The sequence below is a fragment of the Lupinus angustifolius genome, chromosome LG02 (genome assembly GCF_001865875.1).
Source record: "Lupinus angustifolius cultivar Tanjil chromosome LG02, LupAngTanjil_v1.0, whole genome shotgun sequence".
In the NCBI taxonomy this organism is placed as follows: domain Eukaryota; kingdom Viridiplantae; phylum Streptophyta; class Magnoliopsida; order Fabales; family Fabaceae; genus Lupinus; species Lupinus angustifolius.
The window spans coordinates 6,384,149-6,410,223 of NC_032010.1; the positions used below are offsets into that span (position 1 = coordinate 6,384,149).

Genomic DNA, 26,075 nt, shown 5'->3' on the forward strand with positions numbered 1-26,075 from the left:
TATCCAACTCCTACTCCTAAATATTGATAGAATCAATTTTATACCCAAATACATCATTTGAAGTTATAAATCTATGATGAGTCATCCAACCGGGTTATACTCAACCTAAAGTAATATTTATTAAATTACATTTAATGAATAAAAAGTACAATTATTTAGATTGCATATATACTCTCCACAAGTTGTATAATTGTATTTACATAGATTATAATTGATTAGAAAATAGTTAGTTATTAATTTTTTAATTTAACAAATTTTTTCAATCAATATATACAATGTGCTCCATATTAGAAGAGGAGAGAGAAAAAGGCAACAAAAAAAATGAATCAGATGGAATAGAAACTTGACGTCGGCAAAAAAGAAGATGTTTTTTCTCTCTCTAAAAAAAAGCACAAAACTGAATAATAATATTTTCAACAAAATTCAAATTCCTTCATCACTTTCATTCTATTCTTCTTATTCTCTCTTTATCTTCAATTTCAACTCTTGGTGAGTTAAGCTCCATCAACTCGTGCTACTATTTTTAGTACTTTTTATTTTTGTCAACTTCAAATTCAATCTTTCTTTCAGTTTTAAGTTTTTTTTGTATTGGGAAAGAAACTAATCTTGAATTGTTAGTGATGATTTTGAAATTGCGGTTCTAGTTGTAAGCAGAGATAGACTGCAACATAAAACACTGATGTTAAATGATTTGGTAAAAAAAGGTACATTTTTTCCCAATGGGTTTGTTAATTACTGATCAATGTGACAGTCCCTGTTTTTTTGTTTATTATTTTATTGATTTCTTGTGCATTGTGTTTGATGAGTTGGATTTAAATTTCATGTGTTGTGCAGATATTTTCACAACAAGCCGTTTGAATTTGCACATTTCAATGGAGGCTGTTCAATTATAATGTTCAGAATCAAACAGTTATAGAAGGATTGAAATTTGGGTTAAAAATTGGAAAACTATATATGTACATTCATGTTTTGTTGAAATAGGTGATTGAATGTTCAAAATTTGAGGGCAGAGAGATACTAATATTTGAAAGGATGGTACATCCGGGGCAACCCGCTCTGATTGGTGGAGCCCATTCGGAGTCACCTTCTCTTTCGAGATCAAATTCAGGAACTTTGGGGGGTCAAGGTGGTGCTCCTGGCTCTTCAGAAACTTCCTTTCCTTCTCTTGTGTCATCGCGAAATCAGTTTAACGTGTTAGGCAATATGTCGAATGCTACTTCGTTGCTAAGTCAGCCTTTCTCAAACGGGCTTCCGGATTATGGTCCTGGAAGTAGCCAGCCTGAATGCGTTGATATTGGAGCTGAATCTGATCCTCTCTCTAGCATTGGCAATGGATTGAGCTTCGGCAATCCTTCATCATCACTGCTTGTGCAATCAAATATGGTGAACCCTGGTTTGTCTGGTCAAGGTAACGGTCAACAATTTTCAGACCCTTCTGCTAACCAGTTGTTGCTGAATCAACAGCATTCCCAACAGCTTGAGAATCAACGATTCCAACGTAGTCACCAGTCAATGCAACAGTTCTCTGCACCTCAGAACACTCAGCAACAACAGCAGCAGCATTTTCAGTCGATGCAAGGAGGGATAGGTGGTATTGGACTAGCGAAGTTGGAGTCCCAGATTAACGCTGATCAATTTGGCCGGCATCAGCAGTTGCCCTCATTGAGGAATCTTGCTCCATTGAAATTGGAACCACAATATATTCAAGCAGTGAGAAATCTGCCCCCAGTAAAAATGGAACCCCAGCATACGGATCAGCCTTTATTTATGCATCAACAACAGCAACAACAGCAGCTCCAACATAAGTCAAGGCAATCCTCCCCGGCTGATGCTGCTGCTTCACAGATGAATTCTGTAAATCGTCAGAGACTTTTGCAATTGCAACAGCATCGGCAGCAACAACTCTTAAAGACAGTGCCTCAACAACGGTCTCACCTGTCACAGCAGTTTCAACAGCAGAATATGCCTATAAGATCTCCTGTGAAATCTGTATATGAGCCTGGAATGTGTGCTAGGAGGTTGGCGCGTTACATGCATCAGCAACAGCATAGACCTGAAGTAATAATTATTCTTGTTAATTGTGTTTGCCTATGAAGTACAGACACTTGAAATTAGTCTCGTCATGTCTAGCACATGTTTGTATTGAACACTGCATGGAAACTTTTGGATACTCCTATTTCTACAATGTTTTTACTTCTACTCTTTCAATTTTTACACCATTATAAGTGAAAATGTTGCAATAATTAGATAAATGTTAGCATTTTATTATGTTAACAATATCACATGCTAACTTTTAGAACAATACCTCTCTCTTTTAATATAAGATTTGTGTTTTAATGTTAATCTTATACTGGTTGTATCAGTATATCTTGTTTTATAGGTGTGTCGTGTCTTATAATTTTTAAAATTTGTTGTATCCTGTATCTGTGTCTAATTGTATCTGTATCCCTACTTCTTGAGTCCTTGCTCTATATATGTATATTTTCTGTCTCATTGACATGCATTTTTAACTTGATCTTATGTAGGATAACAGCATCGAGTTCTGGAGGAAATTTGTTGCCGAGTATTTTGCTCCTAATGCCAAAAAGAAGTGGTGTGTTTCTTTGTATGGAAGTGGAAAACAGGCAACTGGAGTTTTCCCTCAGGTCTGAGAGAGAAAAAACCTGATATACTTTTTTCTGATCCCTGCATAACCTTATCTAAGTTAGTATCTTGATCATTGAAGGTTGTCTAGAGTCCACTCTCGATTGTACTATAGGCAGTTATCAGTTATTGGTATATAAATTTTGCTGTTGAAACAATGTTTTGTCTGAAGTGATTAATGCCTTAAATGTTCCCAGAAATATGCTCTTGGATTCAAGGTGTGGCCATGTTAGGTTCATGAATGCTAAACTGTCATTTAAGTTAACATATGGATTTTGAAATATTTTCAGGATGTAAGGCACTGTGAAATATGTAATCGCAAACCTGGCCGTGGATTTGGTAAGTTCTTTTAATTTTTTTAGATTATTTTTGGTTTATTTTTTGTTCTTTACCTTGTATATGTTGACATCCTCTTTCTGTTGGTCTATTTTGCTCTATATGTTGCACAACCTCTTTTTTAAAATTCCAATGTGTTTTCAGAAGCAACTGCTGAGGTTCTTCCTAGGCTTTTCAAAATAAAGTATGAAAGCGGTACTTTAGATGAGCTACTTTCTGTTGATATGCCTCGTGAATATCAAAATTCCTCTGGTCAGATTGTTCTAGATTATGCAAAAGCAATACAAGAAAGTGTTTTTGAGCAACTTCGAGTGGTTCGTGAAGGTCAACTTCGTATAGTTTTTTCCCCAGAACTAAAGGTTAATGATATGAATAATGATTTTCAGATTTTAGCTAAAAAGTTGTGTACACTATTATTGGCACTCTGTCTAAAAAGTTTTTCAAATGACACACTCTTTCCTTTGCAGATATGGTCTTGGGAATTTTGTGCTCGGCGCCATGAAGATCTCATCCCGAGAAGATTGTTAATTCCTCAGGTAGGTGATTAAATAGTTTAATTATCAGAAGCCTTTATTTCCTATAAAAATTTTATGAGAAGCCTTTATTTCCTATAAAAAAATTATGAGAAGCCTTTATCGCCTTATCCTGTATCATAGTATGCCTACAGGATATATGTAATAATTATTGACATATTTTCTGCTGATATTTCATGTGACTATTAAATATTTCGAGATTGTTATTAATATGTTTGTCAAGCATTGCGTTTGGTACAAGAACGAAACAAAATTGAACAGGACATACATGTCCTACATTCTGTTTTTGGTAGCTATAGAACAAAAATCGATCTATTGCTTCTGTTTCAATTGGCCATGAACGCTTGTCGCTTGATGAGTACAAACAGTCTCTGTGTGCTTTGTTTCAAAAGTAATTTGGTTTCAATTAAGGAGAAGGCTGATGATACGTTAAGGGCGGTGGCTCTATCATGCCTTCATGGTGGTGGCTAGATGGAGAGGAGGAAGGAGGTACAAAGACGGAGAAGAGAGGAATGAAGAAAGAGGGATATTTTTGTCCATGGAAATTACATTGTAGAGCTGTCCTGTTCACTTCCGTTCTACCTATTTCTAAAAAATGGTGGCCCCGAGCACAAGGCTCCTGTCCAGTGGAGTATGAGAGGGTAGATATACACAACCTTACCCTCTCAAGAAAAGAGGTTGTTCACCTATTTCAATAGAACCAAAGTGCTTTGTCCCTTTACTCTAATGTCCTGCTCTGTTCTTGTTATAAAGTGACCCAAACAGGGAACAGGACGTTCCTGTTCTGTCCCATTCCAAATGGGTTTACCAAACACTACTTCAATCTATGTGCTCCTGGTTTTGCAAATAGTAATGTTTTTTTTGTTAGGAATGACCTCCGTAAAGCTGATAATTTCATTGTAGAGTTGTTAAAAAGAAAGTAATACTTATACATTTAGTTTATTGTTTCCACTCTATGGTGTTGTATATTGTGATTATTTATTATTATTTTTACTCTATTCTCTCAGATTAGTCAGCTTGGAGCAGTTGTTCAAAAATACCAGTCTTGTACTCAAAGTTCATCGGTTCCAGAGTTACAAAAAAATTGTGATATGTGAGTTCACCTTTTCTTGTATTCTTTGAGCTTATTTTTTAGTCTGAGGGTTTATGAATTGTCTAATTGTGAAATTGTTACAGCTAGCCTTCTTTAAAGTTTGAAGTATGTTAATTTTCTTTTATCTTTCTTCTTTTGATATCATGGAATGGGGGCCTTGGTTTATTTTCCTTTTGATCAGGGATCTCATGTTAAAGTTTCACTTTCCAATGCACTTATCTTCTGTACTAATAAGTTGTAGTGTTCATTTTGTTGTATTTTCCTTTTCCGCTTTCTTTTCTATTTATTTCTGTTTACCTTGATGGATCCTTTTGTATATAGATCTAATACCGTTATGTTCATAGTGATTTTTAATAAAACTTTTTTATGATTATTAAAGCATAATAAAAGAGCTTAATTAGCTTCACTTATTTCTATGTTCCTTTCCTAATTTTATATACTGCTTTTCCAGGTTTGTTGGATCAGCCCGTATGTTAGCAAAAGCTTTAGAAGTCCCATTGGTTAATGAATTAGGATATACAAAGAGATTTGTGCGCTGCCTACAGGTGATACTCTACTTGTTGAAAACATTCTTTCGAAAGTTGAATGCTCTTGTAACTCTAACTACTATACCTAAACAGACTGACAGATATAGATTTGGTGTGGGTCCATTCAGTGGTCTGCTAGTGTTTTGCTTGACCCACTTCCACATTTGTATGTAGTATTAGAGATAACTTAGGAACTATTGTGAAGCATAAGTGTGCCTAATGTTTTATACTAGTTTAACACTAGACTTTTAAGAATAGATTTTCTTAAACGAATAGGTGATCAAGTTGAACTTTATGATTTATAGTTTTTCTATATGATTATTATCTTGAATCTTCAAGCAATAGAGATTTAACAATCGAAATAGCATTGGTTGCCACTTTGTTAACCCTTACCTCAAATATGCCTTCCAGTTTTTTGCATTAAGTGTTAGTTACAATGCATTTATTGTGTGGATACTGGATAAGTGGGTATCATTTAGGCTTTAGATCTTATGGTTTTCCCCAGTCGGAGTTTATGCTTGCATTCAAATATTTCTTAGATCAGCTATCAAAAACATTATATAGATTTCTTTCCATACTTATTGATCACGTGCAATCTGACATGTCGTGCCATTTCGCCGTGTGACATGTCTGCGATGCACATGGCATCATGGCTGCTGTTGATGTGGCCGCCGTTTAGTGCAGCTTCTCTCCCTTCTTTCAGTTGTTCCCTGTAGAGCCCTCTACAAGGCTTTTCCGATCACCCCAACCATCAGTTGCAGACCTTGGAAGGAACCCAAGGTAGCCCCCCCCCCCAAAAATTATTTTTGCTGTAAATTTTTTACATAAATATAATGTACAACACCCACAAAATAATTTATACAGCACATATTGCATGCAAAACCATATAGACATTTTGGCTCTGTGAAACATTACTATTAGACCCTATTAATTAAAATATTTCAATAGCTAAAAGGTCCACCAAAGTGGGTGTTGTTTCTTTTATATATTATATTGGTACTTTGTATGTATTATTTATAAACTTGATAAAATTATATATTATTGATTATAAGCGAGTAAATTATTTTAGTGTCTAGTGGCTTGCCCCAAAATATTAACTCAAGATCCACTGCCAACCATCATCGACTCTGCTCAACTCCTCCCAGTAGCTTTCTGGTTCTATGCTATGAGACTCTTCCACTCCCATAACCCTTTTTTCTTCCCCATCGCAAGAATGATGATAGAGACTTTCTTTTAACAAGAGCCTAACCCTAAGGCCAAAGAAAGAAAATTAACCATGTTTTTAGAAGCCTAAGATGTGGTAGTACTAGTTTAGACTTTAGATAATAGGAACCATTAAATTTATTGAGTTTTAGACAAGTTTTCAGCAATAGGCAATAGCAAATTATTATTCATTAATAATTAATATTTAAAAACAACAAAGTTATTTTTGTGATATAAACTTGCTATTTTAAAAACTTCACATGTATATATTCTTTAACAATTTAATGTATATAGTCAGCTCCATGGGGCCATGGAACACCTCATTGTAGTGGGCGTCTGCACTATTTGCTATAGCTTTTTTAGGGTATCTGTTGTTAAAGCTGTGATCCATAATTATGCTTCTTTTGTGTTATAATGTTCCAATTGTGACAAACAAACCTTACTACGAGGCACTCGGTTTCTTTTCCTGAAATTCAGTTACTTTTCTGGAACCACCACAACCCTGTCCTGTTGAATTTCATTCTATCAAACTTATGAACCAAACATTCAATCTCTTCTCTGGTTGTCTTGAATAAGAAATTCATTCTTGGGTCACAGTGCTTTTGTCTGTTTCAATTTGATTGTAAAATATGGCAATTATTTTGGTATACATCAACTTTACTCCTATATGCTACATTTTTCTGTATTCACTTTGATAAGGTCTTCTCCTTGGAAAGGATTTTGGACCCAGTAATGGTTGGCTTAAGTTTTCTGTTTTTTTATAAAATATTTTGTCGGGTATGTGCGAAGAAGACCTATATACAGTAAGGAGTAAATCAGATGGAAGGTAGTCCAATTGCTATAGGTAAAAGAACACCATAACAAACTATAGGGAAACTGTTAAGAAGAATTTATATTTGAGTGGTTTGTCGCATTATGGTGTTGTTTGGTTCATGTAGCCTACCTCACCTAGTCGGTAAAAAGTCCGACTGTAGTATGAATATCTTCTTCTTTTTTGAGTGTTTATCAAAGATCCCCTTTAAATAACTTCTTGACATTCTACCAAAGAGAAAATGAAGGTTTACCTCCTTTTTTCTTGCCATAGATGTTGTATTAACAAGAGTAAATGATTAATTATGAGAAAAATTATAATTCATATAAATTATGTTCTCCAATGAACTTCATAGGAGAGGATGTGCTGAATTAACATGCAAACTTGGTTTTTCTTTCTTCTTTATGTTGCAGATATCAGAAGTGGTAAATAGTATGAAGGACTTGATAGACTATAGCATAAATACAGGGACTGGGCCTATGGGTACGTTGACAATTTGTTCGCTGGTTAATCACACATTTATAAATGTGGATATGAACATGGTTATGAGATAGTATGATGTTTTATTGAAAGGGCATCAGATATCTTGACCAAAAAATGCCACGTGTCTATACTTGTGAGGCACTCTTGATTAGTAATTGGATTTGGAAAAAAAATCCCGTGGCTAAGTCATTGAAATGTATTGTTTGTGATGTTGTATTACTGTTTGCTCACTCATCATTTTCTGTTAACTGTGAAATTATACGGATTAATTGAATTGTTTTTGAAATTATACGGATTAATTGAATTGTTTTTGAAATTGACTTGAACATATAGAGCCGAAATGAGTAGTTTAAACCTATATTTAAAATTGTTTTCGACATTCATGCCAGTCCCCACAACTTGTACACTAGTTTTTGGGAAAATGAATCGGAACTCTCTTTACATCCTTTAAAAAGAGGAAAGTTTTGGTAAAAATGATTTATGGGTTGGTCTTGACTTTTTCTTGAACTTGCTCTTTAGTTATTGCCAGCTGTTTGGTTCTTATGATATACAGATAATGTAATGTTTATTTTTCTTGCATTCTCTCAGATAGCTTAGCAAAATTTCCTCAGAGAACGAGTACTTCATCTGAACTTCATATTCATGCGCAGCAGTATGAAGATGAATTACAGCAGCAGTCTGGAGATGAATTACAGCAGCAGTCATGGCCGCATCAACAGCAACAGCATCTGGTGACCCATACCTCAAATGGCTATCAGAACCCTTCACAAAATGCTTCTTTTAATGGTGTTGCTAGTATAAATAACACATTCAATTCAGCATCTGCATCGACCACCACAAGCACCATTGTTGGACTTCTCCACCAGAACTCTATGAATTCTAGACAACAGAATTCAATGAACAACACAAGTAGTCCCTATGGAGGTAGTTCTGTTCAGATTCCATCCCCGCGTTCTTCCAATACGGTGCTACAGGCACAACCAAGCCCATCCCCTTTTCAACCAGCAACACCATCCTCTTCTAACAATCCCCCACAAGCATCTATAAACCAAATAAGTAGGGCAAACTCACTGGCTAAAATTTCTTTGCAACAACAGCAGCCACTGCTTTCTGGTGATGCTGATGCTAACGATGCTCAGAGCTGCGTGCAGAAAATCATTGATGAGATGATGTCTTCCCAGATGAATGGGACGGGTGGAATGGTAGGTGCTGGTTCTCTCGGAAATGATGCAGATAACGTAAATGGGATTCCACCGGTGAGTAATGAGGCTGTGCACAGTAACGCAGGTGATGAGGTTAGTGGTTATGGCACGACGGGCGTTGGTCCATCTGGTATGGCGAATGAAAATAGGCATGTAAAGGGGAGTAATTCAGTCATGAATGGAAGGATAGGAATAGCATATATTGCTAGGAATCAAAGGTATGAATAATCATCAACAGGAATTGTCAGGCCAACTACTTACAGGTCTAGGAGCAGTAAATGGTTTTAATGATCTTCAATTTGATTGGAAACAACCATCTCCATAAGTGCATCTGTAATCTTATGGTTCTTGTGCAGCTTTAGAAGTTGAAGAAAGCAGTGAGGTAGTGATAGGTTGTATACTGTTCTGTCATTTTATAGGTATAGAAAATGAAAATTTGTTGACTGGTGGGGCAAATTTTGGTTTACTTTTTATGATTTTATTTTGTTTTTTTAAATACCATTGTGGTTTTCACAAGCTTAAGACATGCTAGGGGTGTTCAAGACTTGATTTGACTTGAAATTAATCAGATAGGATTTTGGTCATGAGAACAAAGCTTGAAGTATATTGAGTTGGGATTAGGTCACACACACTTTGATTAGTTTTACTTGGTTCAATGTTTCATACTACAACTTAGTTAGCACCTGTGTGAACCACCAAATCCTGCTGTGGATACTGAATGGACAATAATTAAAACAACAAATAGAAGGATAAGATTAAGATTGTGCACCCTTGTAGTAGATTGGAACAGTATTTGTCCAAGTCTTTCACCTAAACCAGCAATTTTTTACCAAGTTCTCTGCTGTTTTAACTTTACCTGTTAAGGTCATATAAAGACCAAGTAAAAAACATGCTACCCAATATGCCTGAGGTACATTACCCTCAAGTTTTAAGAATGACGATTGGCTCAGGCTTCGATGAGGCTTTTGCATGGTGGAGTCTAAGGAGAGTAGATATATACAGCTCTATCTCGGTAAATGAAAAGATTATTTTCAGGATTTAAACATGTGATCTTTAAATTATAAGACAAACAGTCTTATTCAGAAACTCGGCTCGAACCAGCAAGTCCAACCGGTTCAACCGTGAACCGGACATCTAATTGGTCTGAGTCTTTCATCTCGTCGGTTTTACATCAAATTGGGTTGACTTAGTCAGTTTAAGCTTAAAACTAGTGACTTAAGTGGTCAGATCGGTTGAACCGGCCGAGTCAATCAAAAAAATATTTTTTAAAAGAACAACTAAATTGATTCGTTTTTTTAGTGAAAAAAATAATATTTTTAACTTATTTGTAGTTACATTTATCATTAGTTTACATTATAATAGAATTTTCATTATTTAATTAAATTTTAAATTTATTATATGTTTTTGTTGTAGGTAAAACATAGTTCATATGTAGTTTGAAAATGTTATCAACTTACTTGTGTCATTTTAAGTAGTAAAATGTTTTTTTTTTGTTGTTGTTTAATTATACATGATAATGTTTTAAATTTTGAGTATACCATAATTAAATATTATTACGTAATATTATGAATTTTTAATACAAACTAAGTTAACCATTCCAACTATTGACCCATTTGTTGAATCAATGACTCATTAACTAAGTATCCAATTGACGAGTCTGAGTTTAATAACACTAATCTTATTATTATATGGAAACTTACCCTATATACCAATGATAAAAAAGAAGACATTTAAATTTATTCAGTTTAGATATTATGACATTTCACTCCAATATGTCATGTGTCACTTACTTTATAATGTACCAGCATACATTTGACTAAAGGTCATTAAATGCATGTAAAATTGATTTCAAAACTATACTCTTTATTAAATGATAAAAGAAAAGGTGTAAATTGGTCCATCACTTATCTTTCACTCACAGTTTTAGTCCTTCAAAAAATATATTATCAATTCCTCCAATTTCTAATGTTTAGACAAGATGGTCTTTCACCACCAAACAGTTTTACATATTTGGCACTTACGGGTGTTGAGTAAAGGCCTAAAGGGTCTTCAAATATTTTACTCCTTCAACTTTTAACCCCAAAAAATACACAATCAAATTAGTCCTTATAATGTGGGATAGCGGAAAAAAATTAGGGCGACTTGATTTTCTGTATATCTTTAGTTTCACGACTTAGGAGAAAAAAGAAAGAAAGTTCAACCTTTTTCAAATAGTTTGGAGTCAATATTATATTTTTTACGGTCAAATATAGAAAAATATATTTTATGCACATTTGGAAAATATAGTTATTGAACTAGAGTATGAACTCAGAAGTTCATTATGGATTGAGGAAGATATTAGTATTTTGTTTTTCTGTATTAAAGTGACATTCTCACTAATTGCAACCAATTATAGTTTTATTTAATTTAATTTAAATTTAAATTATTAAATAAATTATATTTTATATATATATATATATATATATCCTTACGAACAGTCGGAAAATAAAGAACATATAGTTTAGCTAAAAATTGACTAAAAAAATAATTAATAGATTGATTTGATTTTTATTAATTGAGGTTAGAAACTTAGAAAATAAGAAATATATCATAGACTTATATCCTTAGTTCAGAAGATGACAGAGACACTACTAATGATCACAACGACTTCCCAACCCAAATAGAAAGAAAAGAGATAATACAAAAGGTAAAAATCATTTTTATTATTGTATTTTATAAGATAAGAAATCAAAATTATATAGTTCTAGATTGAAAGTTGAATAAAAAGTTTACATAATAGACTAGTTTTATGTTTATCAATTGAGGTTGGAAAATAGAAGATCACAGACTTTCATCCCTAGTTTGGGATATCGTTGATGCAATACTAATAACTGCAATGTTAAGTGTCAAAATCATCTTAGTTTATAAGACAAATTTAACATTTTTTGACTCCAAATACTTACTTTACGTAATCATAATTGAGATTTTGATGATAAATTATTCTAATCTCAATTTTCAAGCTTCTATATATGTTTCAAGCTGGAAAAGGATGAATTGGACTGAGAATGGACCAAAGTGGACTACACATGCAAAGCCACGAATCAGCTTCATTGTGCTCAACGCAGGAGCTAAGCTCAGCGCAATGGCGTTGAGGATGGAAAGCCACACTGAGCGTATAAGAAGTTAGGCGAAAGGTCTAATACGAAAGGAGCATGCGCACCGTTGATGCACTGAGTGTAGGAGCCCAAATCAAGAAATATAAGAAGAGACTTTTTGATAATAATAATAATAATAAGAGAGATTTTCCAAGGATATTTAGAATGATCTAGATTTCTTAGTTTGTAGATTTATGTAAGTTGGAAGTATGATGCAAAGGTTATGAAGTAGGAATAATAAGGATTATTGATGTTCATGGTGGAGTCGACAACTCTCCATGAACTCAAGTTCAGAATTGTATTTTTTATCGAGTTATGTATGAAAATACTTAATGAGATTACTTTGTAGGTGTGATTGGTTTAGGTATTCATTGACGTATTTTTGAATTCAATTTATGAAAGAAATTTATGTAATTTTTATGAATTACTATTGTTGTACTTTTAATGTTGTTTGACGAAATGCACAGTCTGATTTTAGGAAAAGAACAATGAGAAGACATTCTGGTTCGATAGTCCAAAGCAAATGATTCATCATTTATGCATAAAACTAGACGTAGTTGCATGTCTAATTTTTAAAATGAATGTCTTTGCCTATATGGTTGCTAGACATAAATTTATATTTGCATTGAAAACTCTCAAACTTGATGGTGTGTTACTAGACATAGAGACATGCTTGGTGGTTTATAAATTATAATTTTATCGACTTAGTTACTAGACATAGATCTAAGTCGGTAAATTTTTAGCATAGACCAAGACATTGATGTAAGACAGAGATTGCAACTAAGAGGGGGTGAATTAGTCGACTTAAAATAATGTCCAGTTTTTCTGCAAAATTAAGAGTTAAAGTGCAGCGGAAAATATATGCATAAAATTAATAAGTAAAATCAAAGAGATAAGGGAGAAGAGAATACACAAGAATTTTTATAGTGGTTCACCTTCTTGTCCACCGAAGGCTACGTCTAGTACTCTTACAACACAAGAGATTTTTCTACTAAAGATTATGAGTTGCAATTACAATATCTCACCCCGAGATCTCTATGTACCTTACACACTCCTTAATCCTTATTCACCTTTGGAAAACACCTTTCCAAGTGATTCCAATCCCTTTCTTATCACACCTCGTGAAAGAAAGTATTCTGCAATAATAATGAAAAATGTTCAACAATGAGAGAATTGTCTTTATAAGTATGAAAGTGATGTAACTTGCAATCCAAACAACTCTTTTGTATACTTAGTAATAATGCTCAATATGTTTGTAAAACTTTTGAAACAATTACTTCAAGTAACTCAGAAAAATTCTCTTTTGAAAGTTTAAGAACTGGGTGCAAAAATGCAGAAAAATAGTGAGAGAATTTTCAGAATTTGTGTGAGAGTTGTATGAAAGTTGTGTGTTGTGATTATGAGTTTTAATGTCTTTATATAGACTTTCCAATCAGTCAAAATGTCTCTTTGAAAGGGTGGGAATTGATTGGAATGAAAACATGTCTTTTGGGTTGAAACTCATTCACGTTGAATTTGAAAATATGATTCAACAACTCTCAGTAATGAATTACAGCATTGAGTAATCGATTACCCAAATATTCTGTCCAACAGTGAATTTAAAATTCACTTAGAGTAATCGATTACAACTAGTTGAGTAATTTGTTACTCAACTTCATTAACACTGGTAATCTGTTACTCAAAGACAATAATAGATTACTTTGATCAGTTTTAAGTTGGATAACTTTTTTCTCACACTCGTAACCTGTTACTTAGTTGAAGTAACATGTTACACACTATTTTTGAAAATTGTTTTAAGTATTTTAAACTGTTTCAATTTTCTTTTAAAAAATAGTTTGAGCATTACTACTATTGTATAATCAAGAGTATAGGATAGAATTACCTGTCTGGACTTAGACTAAAAGTCTTGAATATCTTGGAGCTTGAATCTTCATTGTCTTCATAAGTATGCTTCATTTTCTTCTTTTTGGTGATGTTGGTGTCTTCATCAAAACTGTGCCAAACTCATGAGCAAAGATCTTCTTCACAATTGACTGCTAACACAATTGAGGGTGTGCATTAATATCACCTCATATGCATAGTTACTAGGAATTGAGGTGTGCATGTGTATCATAATCATTGATCTTGTGTTTAAGGTTCAGACTTTATTTTATGAGTTGTTAAGTAGACTAAAGTATTGGTTCTTAGTGTGTTTGAGGTCGAATATTGTGTGAAATTATATTTGTTTCATTGCTTGATTGTTTGAAAATTCCCTAAGATGAATAATGAGTCAATCCTATATCCAAATTCCAACACTTTAGTTCAAAACTTTTCACCAAAACCAACCAACAAATTGAAAAACTCTTTTGAAAACCATCGGAAAATAGTAATTTGATTTGGAAATGTTGAGTTAACAAGTCTTTGTGGATACGACAATCCCTTACCTTTTACTTGTTTATGACACTGTAGGTAGTATTTCTTACACTAATCTAATAGAAATGAAGGAGACGAACAATTCTCAGTTTTATTTAAAAATATATATTTTTCATTAAAAGAATTATTTAATTAACTGAAAGGAAATTAATAAAAAAAAAGGTTATATTAATCGTTAATCACATCTCCGTTTCTTGAAATGATAGAGACAATAATAATGACTGTGAGTACTTCTCATTTCAAAACAGAGAGTATGATATAATATGATTCACAATCTCACTATTAAATTATCTATTAATTTTATTAATAATGTCATTAAAACCATTTATATATGCTATTAAAGAAAATTTTGTATTTTAATCAAAAAGAAATTAATTGTCACTAATAACCTTTCTGCAAAACATCACTAATGGTCACCAACGCTTCTTAACATGGAGTAGAAAGTAAGATACAGATGAATTATAAACCTACTATCAAATTTACAAATTGATTTATATTAGTCGATTAATATTTTTAAATAATTAATTAATAGGGTTAAGAGATTAGAGGCAATATTAGTTGTGAACCATCAATCTATCTTGAGAGAACCAACGAGCGTTGGTTTAAGTGGTACATGCTTGCTTCCGCTTAAGCAAGGTCTCGGGTTTGAGTCTCGTGAATGAAAAAAATATTCGATGTGAGAGTTAGCCCCACATACATGTAGATGTTTCCGACTTTGACATGTTTGCCTTCAGTGCGAAGATACGTGTGAGAAACCAAAAAAATATATCTTGAGAGATGATAGAGGCAATAGTAATAATCACATCTATTTCTCAATCCAGGCCAAAAGGAAATATTCTACACAAGCCACAACTTTGCCCTTAGACCTTGAAAAAATATATTTTAAACATTATTAATTTTTATATTTAATTATTATTATATAATTAATATTGCTAAACAATGTTTAATTATTATTGTATAAACAATTATAAGAAGGAAATGAATAAAATAATGAGAGAAAACAAAATGAATAAAATAATGAGAGAAAACAAAATGAATAAAAAAGGAAAAAGAAATAGTACACTTAGATTGAGTTATTAGAAGATTATAACAAGAAACAAGAGAATGAGAAGATGATAGATAGAGTGTCCACCTTCTTCATAAACTTCATTTTGACTAGGAGTGATAATTGGATGAGTTTGGATGGATTTGGATTTGGATCCTAATGGATGGATAGAAAACTATCCACCAATCCATATAAATTCATTATATCACATTTTTAAATTATCCAATCCATCCATATCCATTGGATTCCAATCTATCTATGTATCCATTTAATGGATTGGATGGATGGATATCCAACCAACTTTTTTTTTTAATTTGAACAAAGCAATTTTAATAAAGCAATTTGAAGAATTTTTTTTTTAAAATTATTATTTAATGAATCAATTTTTTTTAAAAAATAAAAAGTGTTTTTTTTAAAAAATTACTCTTAAAAAGTGATTTTTTTAAAAAAAACATGTTTAAAAAAATAATATTCTTAACAAACACGTTTAAAAATTGCTTTTTTGATAAGCACTTTTAAAAATGTGAATTTGTGAAGTTTTTTATAAGCACTCTTATATGCAAGAATCTTTGGTGCAACATAATTAGCAGGGATGTAAAAGTTTGGTTCAGTTTTTGACGCAATTTAGTGATTGAACCTAACACAAATATACGCTTCGGTTCTACTCAATTAACTGTAAATTTTATTTAGGCACCAAACTGAACCATTTATTAACGGTTCAGTTTTTTAACTTATTTAAAGAAAATCCTTTAAGAAATAGATGAACAAAATTTGCAAGGTATAGAGTCAACTAAATGAATACTAAACACATCAATAATAAAATATTTAATACTCTTTCTAGTAAAACAATAATAATTCAACATCTCAACGCACTACAAACTTGAAATTTTAGTCCACAAAATCTTCGACAATGTTCAACAAAATTTAAGAATGACAAATTTGGTACCAATATTTTAGTCCAACAACAACACCTAATACTCCACATCATTAGTAATGTCCTCGAATTCTTCATTTATTTTCTTTTAGTTCCTTAATTTCTTTATTTAATTAATTTCATCTCTGAATATTGACAAAATTTATACTAGTTTTTTAGTTTTCTTTCTATCTTTTCAATGAATAATAGAGATAATAGATATCTAAGTCTGTTTACTAATTTATTTTTTCTATTTGTATCTTATTTATAGCATATATGTATTAATAATTCTAAATTCTTAATCATATTTTATCTCATAACTTTAAACCTTAACCGTTCAAATATAAAATAAAATTATTTTTTAATATGCGCTTCGGTTCTAACCGTTCCAAAATTTATAAAACCGTGAACCGAACCAAACTTAATAGTTCTAAATAAAAAAAACTGAACCGAACCGCATAATCGAACCGAACCGCAGAGTTGAACCGAACCGCATTTTATGGTTTGCTTCAGTTTCATCGGTTTCAGATTTAAACCGGAACTGCTTACACTCTTAATAATTGGGACTTCCATAAGATATATGCAACAGTCCATCTTCCTGAATATTTCATTTTATTATTATATTATCACATTAGTCAATTACAAAAATGATATATTTATACTTTACAATAAGATGTTAGGGTAAAACACTAAAGCCGAAATCTTTTATAATTTTTTGATAAGCACTTTTTAAAATCACAATTGCAATTTTCAACTTTTGTAAAATGTGTGGAATTGTGCTTAGAAATGTGAGAGAGAATTTTTATATTAATATTGAATTAGTTGGAAAAAAATTGTTTTTATCTTAATTTTTTGGATGGATTTTCAATCCATCCATATGGATATACCCATGAATATTCATTGGATATAATGGAATCCATCCATTATCAACACTAGCCATTGGATTATATCCATTTAAATCCATTAATTCTAAGGAATGGATTTGAATGGATTTAATTTGAATGAATTTGGATGAATTTTCAATTCTGGATAATTTTGTCACCCCTACTTTTGACCTATCTCAATATACTTGACAACAAGAAGTTGATTAGTTTGCTTGTCCTCTTAAACTTGGCTACTTCACATTTGTTTTTTAAGTTCAACTATCCTACTTCACATTTATTTCCTTTTTATATCTACTAATGTGCCACATTTTTATTTTTTGTATCAAATATTTAAGTTTTTTATATTTTATTTTGATGAATTAAAATATATATTTTATATTGAATGTATTTTATACAGTAATTTTTATTGGGTGTATTTCATATTATATTTTTTATCTTTACTTTAATGATCAAATTAATTAAGGTGGGAGGATGGTAGTTATATATAATTATATGGTTTTTTTGTATAAATTAAAATGTATTAAGAGCAAAACAGGAAAACATAAATTATATTAGAGTAAATACTCATTTTAGTCCCTCATATTTTTTGACCTTACCAAAATGGTCCACAAAAATTTCAAATGGGGTCAAATTAGTCTTTTTTTCATTATTTACAACACTTAGTAGAGACTAATTTGACCCAAAAATGACTAATTTGACCCACATTTAAAAATTTTGGGATCATTTTAGGTTTTTTTTAAAGGACTAAAATGGTAAGATCGAAAAATATGAGGAACTAAAATAAGTATTTACTCATTATATTATGGTATAGTTACACTATGTTTTTCCTTTATATATAGTATAAAAGTATAGATAGATAGAATATCTAGTCTTTGTCTTAGTATATCTCCTTTACATGTAATCAAAGTTTTTAAGATGAATTTTCCTATTCTTAAATTTAACTTTCCTAAGTGGATCTCTTACATTAGTTTTAATTTGTATTTGTGTTTTACCAAGATTTGTCATTGGGAAAAGTGACTTTTAATCACATAAAAGATATATATTTATAAAGTCTTCTTAAAATAATTATTCTTACCTTACACATTTATTAATTTTGAAATAACAATTAAATTATACATGGAAGGTATATGGATGGCAAAAAAACTCATATCCATATGTACTCGCGAGGAAAACTCGTACGGGTCACAAATGAGTACCCGCAAATTCTATAAACGGGTTTTTAAAAGTACCCGTAGTACATACGGGCGGGTACATGTATTATGGTACCATGTCCGCAAGTACCCGTTATTTATATGATTAATATATTATATTTAATTAAAATAAAAAGTACATTATTCTAACATTCATTGTACTATGTACATTTTTTCTCTTTTACTTTGTTTACATATTTTATTGAGTTTGGTGGTAAAACACCTTACAAATGTTATTACATGTGTAGAAACACACATGTTTTACAAAAAAAATATATGTTATGGAAATGAGAACAAAAAATCACACAAATAGAAAACACTAATAAATTTAACATTTTTGCCAAATATTCAATCAAAAGGTGCAAAAATAATTAAGTTTTATCTCATTTGAAACATAATAAAAGTAAAAAATTAAAAATTCATTTATAATATATGAAACTTGAGGGTACCCATTGTATCTGCGGGTACCCAGAAATATCTGCGAATACCCACACACAGGTACCCGTATGGGTACGAGCGAATATAGGTAATGCTCTCCTATTTTGAAACGGGTAGCTATTACCCGTGTCCACCCATACCCGTTGTCATCTGTAGGAAGGTGCCAAACTCAAATAATCTCTTGACTAATTAGGATAAAGATGTTTAAATCTATCTTTTCCAAATCCATTATGTGGAAAGTCCCTTTTTTTATACACCCCTATCCTAATTAGGACTTTCATCATGATCCATTAATTATTAGTGTCTCAAGGTTAATAAGATATTACACACAAATCATGGATTTCTTCATAGTCAAACTTATGCTCCATCATTGCATTACTAACTGGCCTGAAGGACACTGTTTATCTCAATTCATAACCACATTCACATGCTTAAAATTTACTTCTCTCCTTGTTTTTTCAAAACCAACAAAATATAATATGACTATTGCACAAAGCTATCAGCATCTCAGTGCAACATGGTAGCAAAGTTGAAATTAAATAAAAGAGGAAATGCAAGATTATGATACATCATTAACTAGTTAGTTCAATGCTCTATCAATTACAGACCACATAGTTGTTCTGCATGTTCAGAAGTAGCCCAGTCCACGAGGATCCCAGTCCAAGGAAGATAAATGTATACATTCTTATCTTCGCAAGTAAATATGTTGTTTACGGGATTTGAACTTATGACCTCCAAGTCACAAGGTAAACAACCTCACTGTGTCGAGGTGGTTATCGACATGACTAGATATCCTAACCAAATAATTGCTAACAAGGAATGATGTCAATACAAGCCTAAGCATTGTTGTCCTCTAGAAGTGTCAACACTTGCAATAACATGAAGGTTTGTATTAGCTTGAGATTGTACATTAGTATACAGATAAATCTCCATGCCTAAACATGCACATTAGACCAAACAAGCAAGCAAGAAAATAATACAATAACACTACCAGAAATGTGTACCACTGAAGAAAAGATAGTTTGGTCACTTCCATGCTGAAGCAACAATTAAGTTTTTGTCTTCCCATCCAAAATGAAGTGCCCCTATTCCCTCCTTTATCTTGTACCTATCACAGTACTGCTCAATGAGTTTCCTAATTGCTTCTACTACATTTGTACTCATTGGGGATGAAGTGAAGCCTGCCATCATCATCCTTGCCCTCCATTTTCCGGCAACCTCGTACCGTTCTATTCTATCTTCGCCCTCACATGCGACAATATTGACAATGTCCCTTGCCAAGCATTGTCTTTCGACATTCATCCTGTCCTGGCTGTCTCTAGGAAGAGTTGCATCAAGTGAGTCAAACACAGCAGAGTAGTAATTGTAGGCTTCAACAAATCTCGGGAGGAAGGGGGTGGTGTTAGTGTTCATGTCTTGTTCCACAAGTGTTACAAGTTTTGGATTCAGGCTCTTCACCATGCGAAGAAGTCCGTCTCGTTCATTTACTGTTGAAACGCTCTCATCACACATGTGATGAAGCTGAAATGCAAAGTTCACTACAATTGCTTCCCCGGGACGACATTGGAGCATTGATGGAGTGACAATAGAAGTCCTCGATGACACTGCTCGGAACTCAAATGGCAATCCAAGCACTTCTGCAAGCTTTTCTAGTCTCTGTCCTATGATGTTTAGGCCTCCAACGGATCGCTGCACAGACTCGGGATCATCAACCCCAGTCAATCTCACATGGGGTGGCTTACCCGGCCTTGAAGCTAGTGTTTGTATTAGAGTTATGTACTGACTTCCTTGATTGATGTCAAAATCTATTATATGAACCTTCTTGTCATCTTTAACGGCCTCGGAAATTGCCCCGTTCGCAGCAATAAATCCATATTTAAAACATGGGCAAACCTCAAATAGTATCTGCATAGCTGCTAAACGGTCGGAAGAAGGAGGTTCCTTACATCTTAAAGCTTGATAAATACATTTTCCAGATGAAGCGATTCGAGCTGCAAGTCCTTCCACCATATAGGCTGCAATTCTTTGGGAAGGATCTCCCTGAATTGAGACTATCAGCCTGAGATTATTTATCATAGACGAGGCTTCCTCCTTATTTCCTTCTGAAAGCGCACGAGCACATTCATAAAGCAATTGCTTCGGGGTTCGAGGAGAGCTATTTGATACTTCTTTGGTGCTACTTATGCTACTAAGATTGGAATCTGAAGATGAAGACTCCTTCGGTGAGTCATGAAGCAGCATATTCTGAACGGGATCAGCCCACTCCGCAATGTCAGGATCAATCTCCATGCTTTGAACAGTAGCAAATATGTCTTCCTCATCATCATTATCATCAAGCAATGCCCTCTCCAATTCTTGTAGTTTTAATCTCATTTCCCCATCGAAATCAAGGTGATCCAAGTTAGTATTTTCCAAGAAACCTGATCCATAGTTGGACTGATAGGCGTTACGATGTGTTGTAGACATGAAAGAAATATCAAAAGGGTTATTAGCAGTCATAGAAGCCCCTAAACTAGATCTGAGCTGATAAGAAACACCGTCAGGTCGAATTGAATTTCCTAAGATTCCAGAACAGGATACTTGTATCAGTTCTTCTGTAGGTGAATCAAGAAAGTACTTTTCATAACTCTCACTGGAGTAAGAATCTGTCATATACACGCTTCTTTGTTTATCCGGACCAAAATTTTCGGAGGTCAAACCTGGTCTAACACAAGTTTCTTTTAGCGAGCAGAGCTTGGCATTTGTACATGGTTTAGCAGCCAGTTCTGAAGATGTAACCATCGACATAGAATTTCAATCTGTACACAAAACATCACAAAGATGAGAGAGGTAAAAGCTATAAAATCGGCATTTGATTAAAACTTCGGAGCATTATTTTTAACTATACCATTCCCACCTTCAGAATTAGTAATCCTGACCAAGATCTCACTGATAAAAAAATCTTGTTGAACCTTCCAGGATGCCTGTGTTGAGATTGGAAAAACAAAATATAAGAAAACAAAATTAGAATACAGTTTCAGTTAGAACAACCAACTTATAAAAATGACAGAACATTTATGAGTTCAGTGCTTTACATACAGAAAGCCTAATGAATAAACTGGTTGATAAATATTTCAATTCAAGGTGTTTTTATCTAAACATTGAAGTAATCCAATGCAATTCCATGCTTTAGACTTTTATATAATTTACTTGATCCTTAGATGAACACTAAGATCAAATTTACTCAAGTTGAAACTATGATCCCTTGGCCAACAAAGCAATTTCGAACTTCCTTTCAACAAATTTAGTTTTTGTCATGACATATAAAGTTCCACCTTAGCCACAAAGAATAGCATTCCTAACATAGAGGCCTCACTATATTTAAAAGAGCGGCCCAGTGTACGAGGCTATCACCTAGTGTGCCGCACTATATTTGGAAGAGAAACATAAATAATATAGACTTGTGTGCTTACACTAATATACACAATAATGTCCTCTGCATATAGATGGACTATAATCGAATCGAAAGAACCAAATGAATGATTAAAATTGAAGAAAAAACAATCAGTACTGGTCTAAGATTCTTCAGACATTCACTTATATTTTTAACTTATCTGCCAAAATAAAATAAAAACATTAGGAATTTCTGTGACGTTGAGTTGCTTTAACTCTAGCCAGAAAAAACACAGAAATGAAACTCCTGCTACAAACATAAACTAAGAAGTTAAAGCATAAGAGACTCCTTCAGAAACTAGTATTATATTACATTGATGAAATTGAAGACCATGCACAAAACCTTTAGGAAGGTACCTATCACTTTAAAGAATCCAATAACAAATAAAGCTTTACTTTGAGACAACACAAAAATTCCTACCAGAACAATTATTTTATTGAAATCTACCCAAGATAAGAGTACATATATCTTTCTTTTTATTATTTCTGAAGGAAGATGAGTACATATATCAAAGTGCAGAAAAAGACAAAAATTAAACAAAACTCTTTTTGAGCAAACACCCTCTTAAGGAAAGGGAATAAAAAGTTCATACAGATTTTAACACTAAGTCGAATCCTCGTGCACTCGGCAGTAGACAAAATTTTAACACAAGGAATATTAGAAAATGAAGACCCTTTTCTATACTCTTCTTATACTGCATAATTCACAAGGAATCAATAGGGCTGCAACATAGAGAACATCTTATATAATGAATGGAATGAACCTTATAGTAACAAAATATAAAGCATATCCTCAAAACTAATAACCACATAGATAAAGTGTACCTGAAGCAATAAGAAAAACAAGGAAGATTGTGATGATGAACACAGAATTGTGTGTTGAGGTAGAGAAGAAAACTCAGGTAAGGCTTTTGACTAAGTTCAAGAGGGATTATAGACAGGTATCTGACAACACAACCACTTGATAACTCATAATATATTAACAAAAGTTTGTTGGATTGGGTTGGTGGAAAAACAACAAAAGATTATAATTTTTTTTTACAAGGAACTTTGAGTATTGATGTGCACAATCAATTAATTAAATACATATAGATGTAGACATGGTAAGAAGATAAAATCAAGACTTCCAACTTTGAAACTCCTAAGGAATAAACATATAAGGAAATGATATATTTTTTATCAAATAGAAAAGTTGTTTGGAATCTTGCAAATAGTCTTATCATTATGTGGAGGATCACTGTTTATATGTTCTATTAAGACTGTTTATAAATTTTCTTTATATTAAAATAAGAGAATAAAGTATTTTCTCATGAGATAAGTTATCTCTTCCATTCACTAATATCATAATACATGTTTTATTTAACTATTTTCTATAAAATATATTTCTGAAAACTAAAAAAAAGACACATATCATGATTGTAGTGACTGGAAAAAATAATTTATCTCCTAATTTTAGGAGATACTTTATTCTGTTAAAAGATGACATGTATCACATAGTAATATTTTATTTATTAATTTATAGGTGATACATATTAATTGATTAAGGTATAAAAATATTAATGGTTGATTTTATTAGAGAATGTTTTATTCCCTCTAAAACACATCATAGGGTAAAGAAAGAATATGAACATATTGATATTCTATAGAAATGTAATAAACATAGCCTCTAGAATTCAATAAAGTGGAATACTCACATAGAATTAACGAAAGTTCTTAGCATTCACCACTTCTTATCTGCCTCCAAATGATGACATTGATGTCAAGAAACTATGATGGGATAATATGAAATTGTTTCTATGTTTTGGTATTTCTATAGAACATGTATAATTTATTTTTGAAATAAATTTACCATAATTATTTTTATGTCTATGATAGGGTTGCCTCAAATTGAAACCTAGAAAATAAGATAATTAACCACGACCATCTAATAACTAAGTCAGTCTTATTCGTAATATCTATTAGTTGATAAATGTGACTGGGTCACTCTATCTATTAATGTTATGTGTTAATTCTTATGCTAAATTGTGATAATTGCTGTAGAAAAAATAAATTTAAGAAACTTTTATATTCTTCAATTATTTCAGTATATACATCCTTCTATACACAGGTAAGATGTGTCATTAGTTAATGGTTCACAAGTAAGACACATTATATTAATTTGAGCCAAGGATTTGTAAAGCTAAAATAATAAACGTATATAACTTTCTCTAACTTAATTTGAAATTCAGTATATAATATAATTTTTTTGACTAACTACTACACTTATCTAGAGCATGGATATAAAATTAGTAGTACCCACTAGTTAAACTAGAAAACTAAGTTGTATCGATTACTTCAATTGGAAAATTGATCATCATATCAGTATGGTATAAAAATTATACAGATCATGTAATTATATTGGTCAAAATTATTTAAAACTGATCATATATTTAAAATTTGATATATCTTATATTTACACATTTTATTTTAATAAATGGGATAAATAAAATTATTTATCTTTTTCTTTATTAATTTTCCAAGGTTAACATTAATATATATATATATATATATATATATAAACCATTGATCACCATATAAGTATCTCAATGGTACGATGTTAATATCACTATACAATGTAAGACAAAATGTTTGAGAAGTGATCTATTTCCCAAGGAGATATATTTTTAAACCATCGTTTTCTAGTTCAATCAATTTTTTGCCAAGTGTTGAAAGATGCATGCTAAACTTGAGAAAAATATTCATTCTAGTTCAAGATATCATCTTAGGATGTTAAGAGATACTTCAAAAGGTGTGGATTTATATGCCAACTTCGTCTTTGACAAAATCCTCAATGACCAAATTAGTCATTACAAATGTTAACCAACAACTAATGTGCCCCATTTGTAATTTAAAAAATCTAAATTATTAAGTTATCTTTTTAAAAAAAACGAGTTTTTTTGTGTGCAGAACTACTTTTTTTATCCATTAATGCAATTGTTTGTTTTACTTTCATCCCTTAATTTATTTCCATCTGATTTTAGTTCTTCATATTTATGTTTGCATCCTTAGTCCAAAGGTTAAATTTTACCGGATTAAAAAAAGTCACATGTTAACTGAAATTGACACATATGTTGAAAATATATATAAGTTAATCAGTCTAAACAAAATATTCTAATGTTATTTGGCAAAAACTAATGTTGAGATTATGGTATAACTACGTTATGCCAAAATTCTCATTTAATATTGCACATTCAATAATAACATCAGTTTGTAAAATGCTATTAAATGATAGGTATGATGAAATCAACAATACTAAGTAAAACAAATACGAATAAATATTATAAACAAATATACATTTAATATTATTTGCTTCATTTAGTACGTTGTTGAATGTATTACTTTAATATTCACCAACGTTTAATAAAATGGACGTTATTATTTTTTACATATTTAACAATGTTCACTTCCTCCAACTCAACACAAAATTAACTTACATGACAAATAGAGCAATTATGCCTTTAATTTTAGTGATCATTCTATACCTTGAAATTTCTACATTATTTTATTATTAATGCTTTTAATTTTAAAGTAAAATAATCATACAATAACATGTTAAATACTTGAAAAGTGAAAACATTGTGACTGTAAGCCTTATTAATTGGTAATGTTGAGACAAAAAAAAATTCTAATGAAAAGTTTAGGTGCAGGGTAGAAGTCAAATCCTTAATAACGAAAATTTAATGGTAATTTATAGATAAAGGAAATTTGATAATAAAATCCAAATTACAATAACATGAGCAGGAGATTCAATCACATG

General features: G+C 31.9%; 1 protein-coding gene and 1 pseudogene across 2 annotated transcripts; one reads left to right on the forward strand and one right to left on the reverse strand.

Moving 5' to 3' along the window:
- LOC109334577 lies at nt 506-9,462 on the forward strand (annotated as a pseudogene).
- Nucleotides 19,686-23,299, reverse strand: LOC109334596 (scarecrow-like protein 1). Of its 2 annotated transcripts, XM_019570451.1 has the most exons (3): nt 23,105-23,299; nt 21,744-21,810; nt 19,686-21,645 (listed from the first exon to the last, which is right to left on the reverse strand). In XM_019570451.1, exon 3 carries the CDS (start codon nt 21,632-21,634, stop codon nt 19,874-19,876), a length of 1,761 nt encoding a protein of 586 aa, XP_019425996.1. In that variant the 5' UTR covers nt 21,635-21,645; nt 21,744-21,810; nt 23,105-23,299; the 3' UTR covers nt 19,686-19,873. The 2 variants fall into 2 exon arrangements, with proteins under 2 accessions (XP_019425996.1, XP_019426004.1); XM_019570459.1 differs by lacking the exons at nt 21,744-21,810; nt 23,105-23,299 and having other exon boundaries at nt 19,686-21,283; nt 21,385-21,474.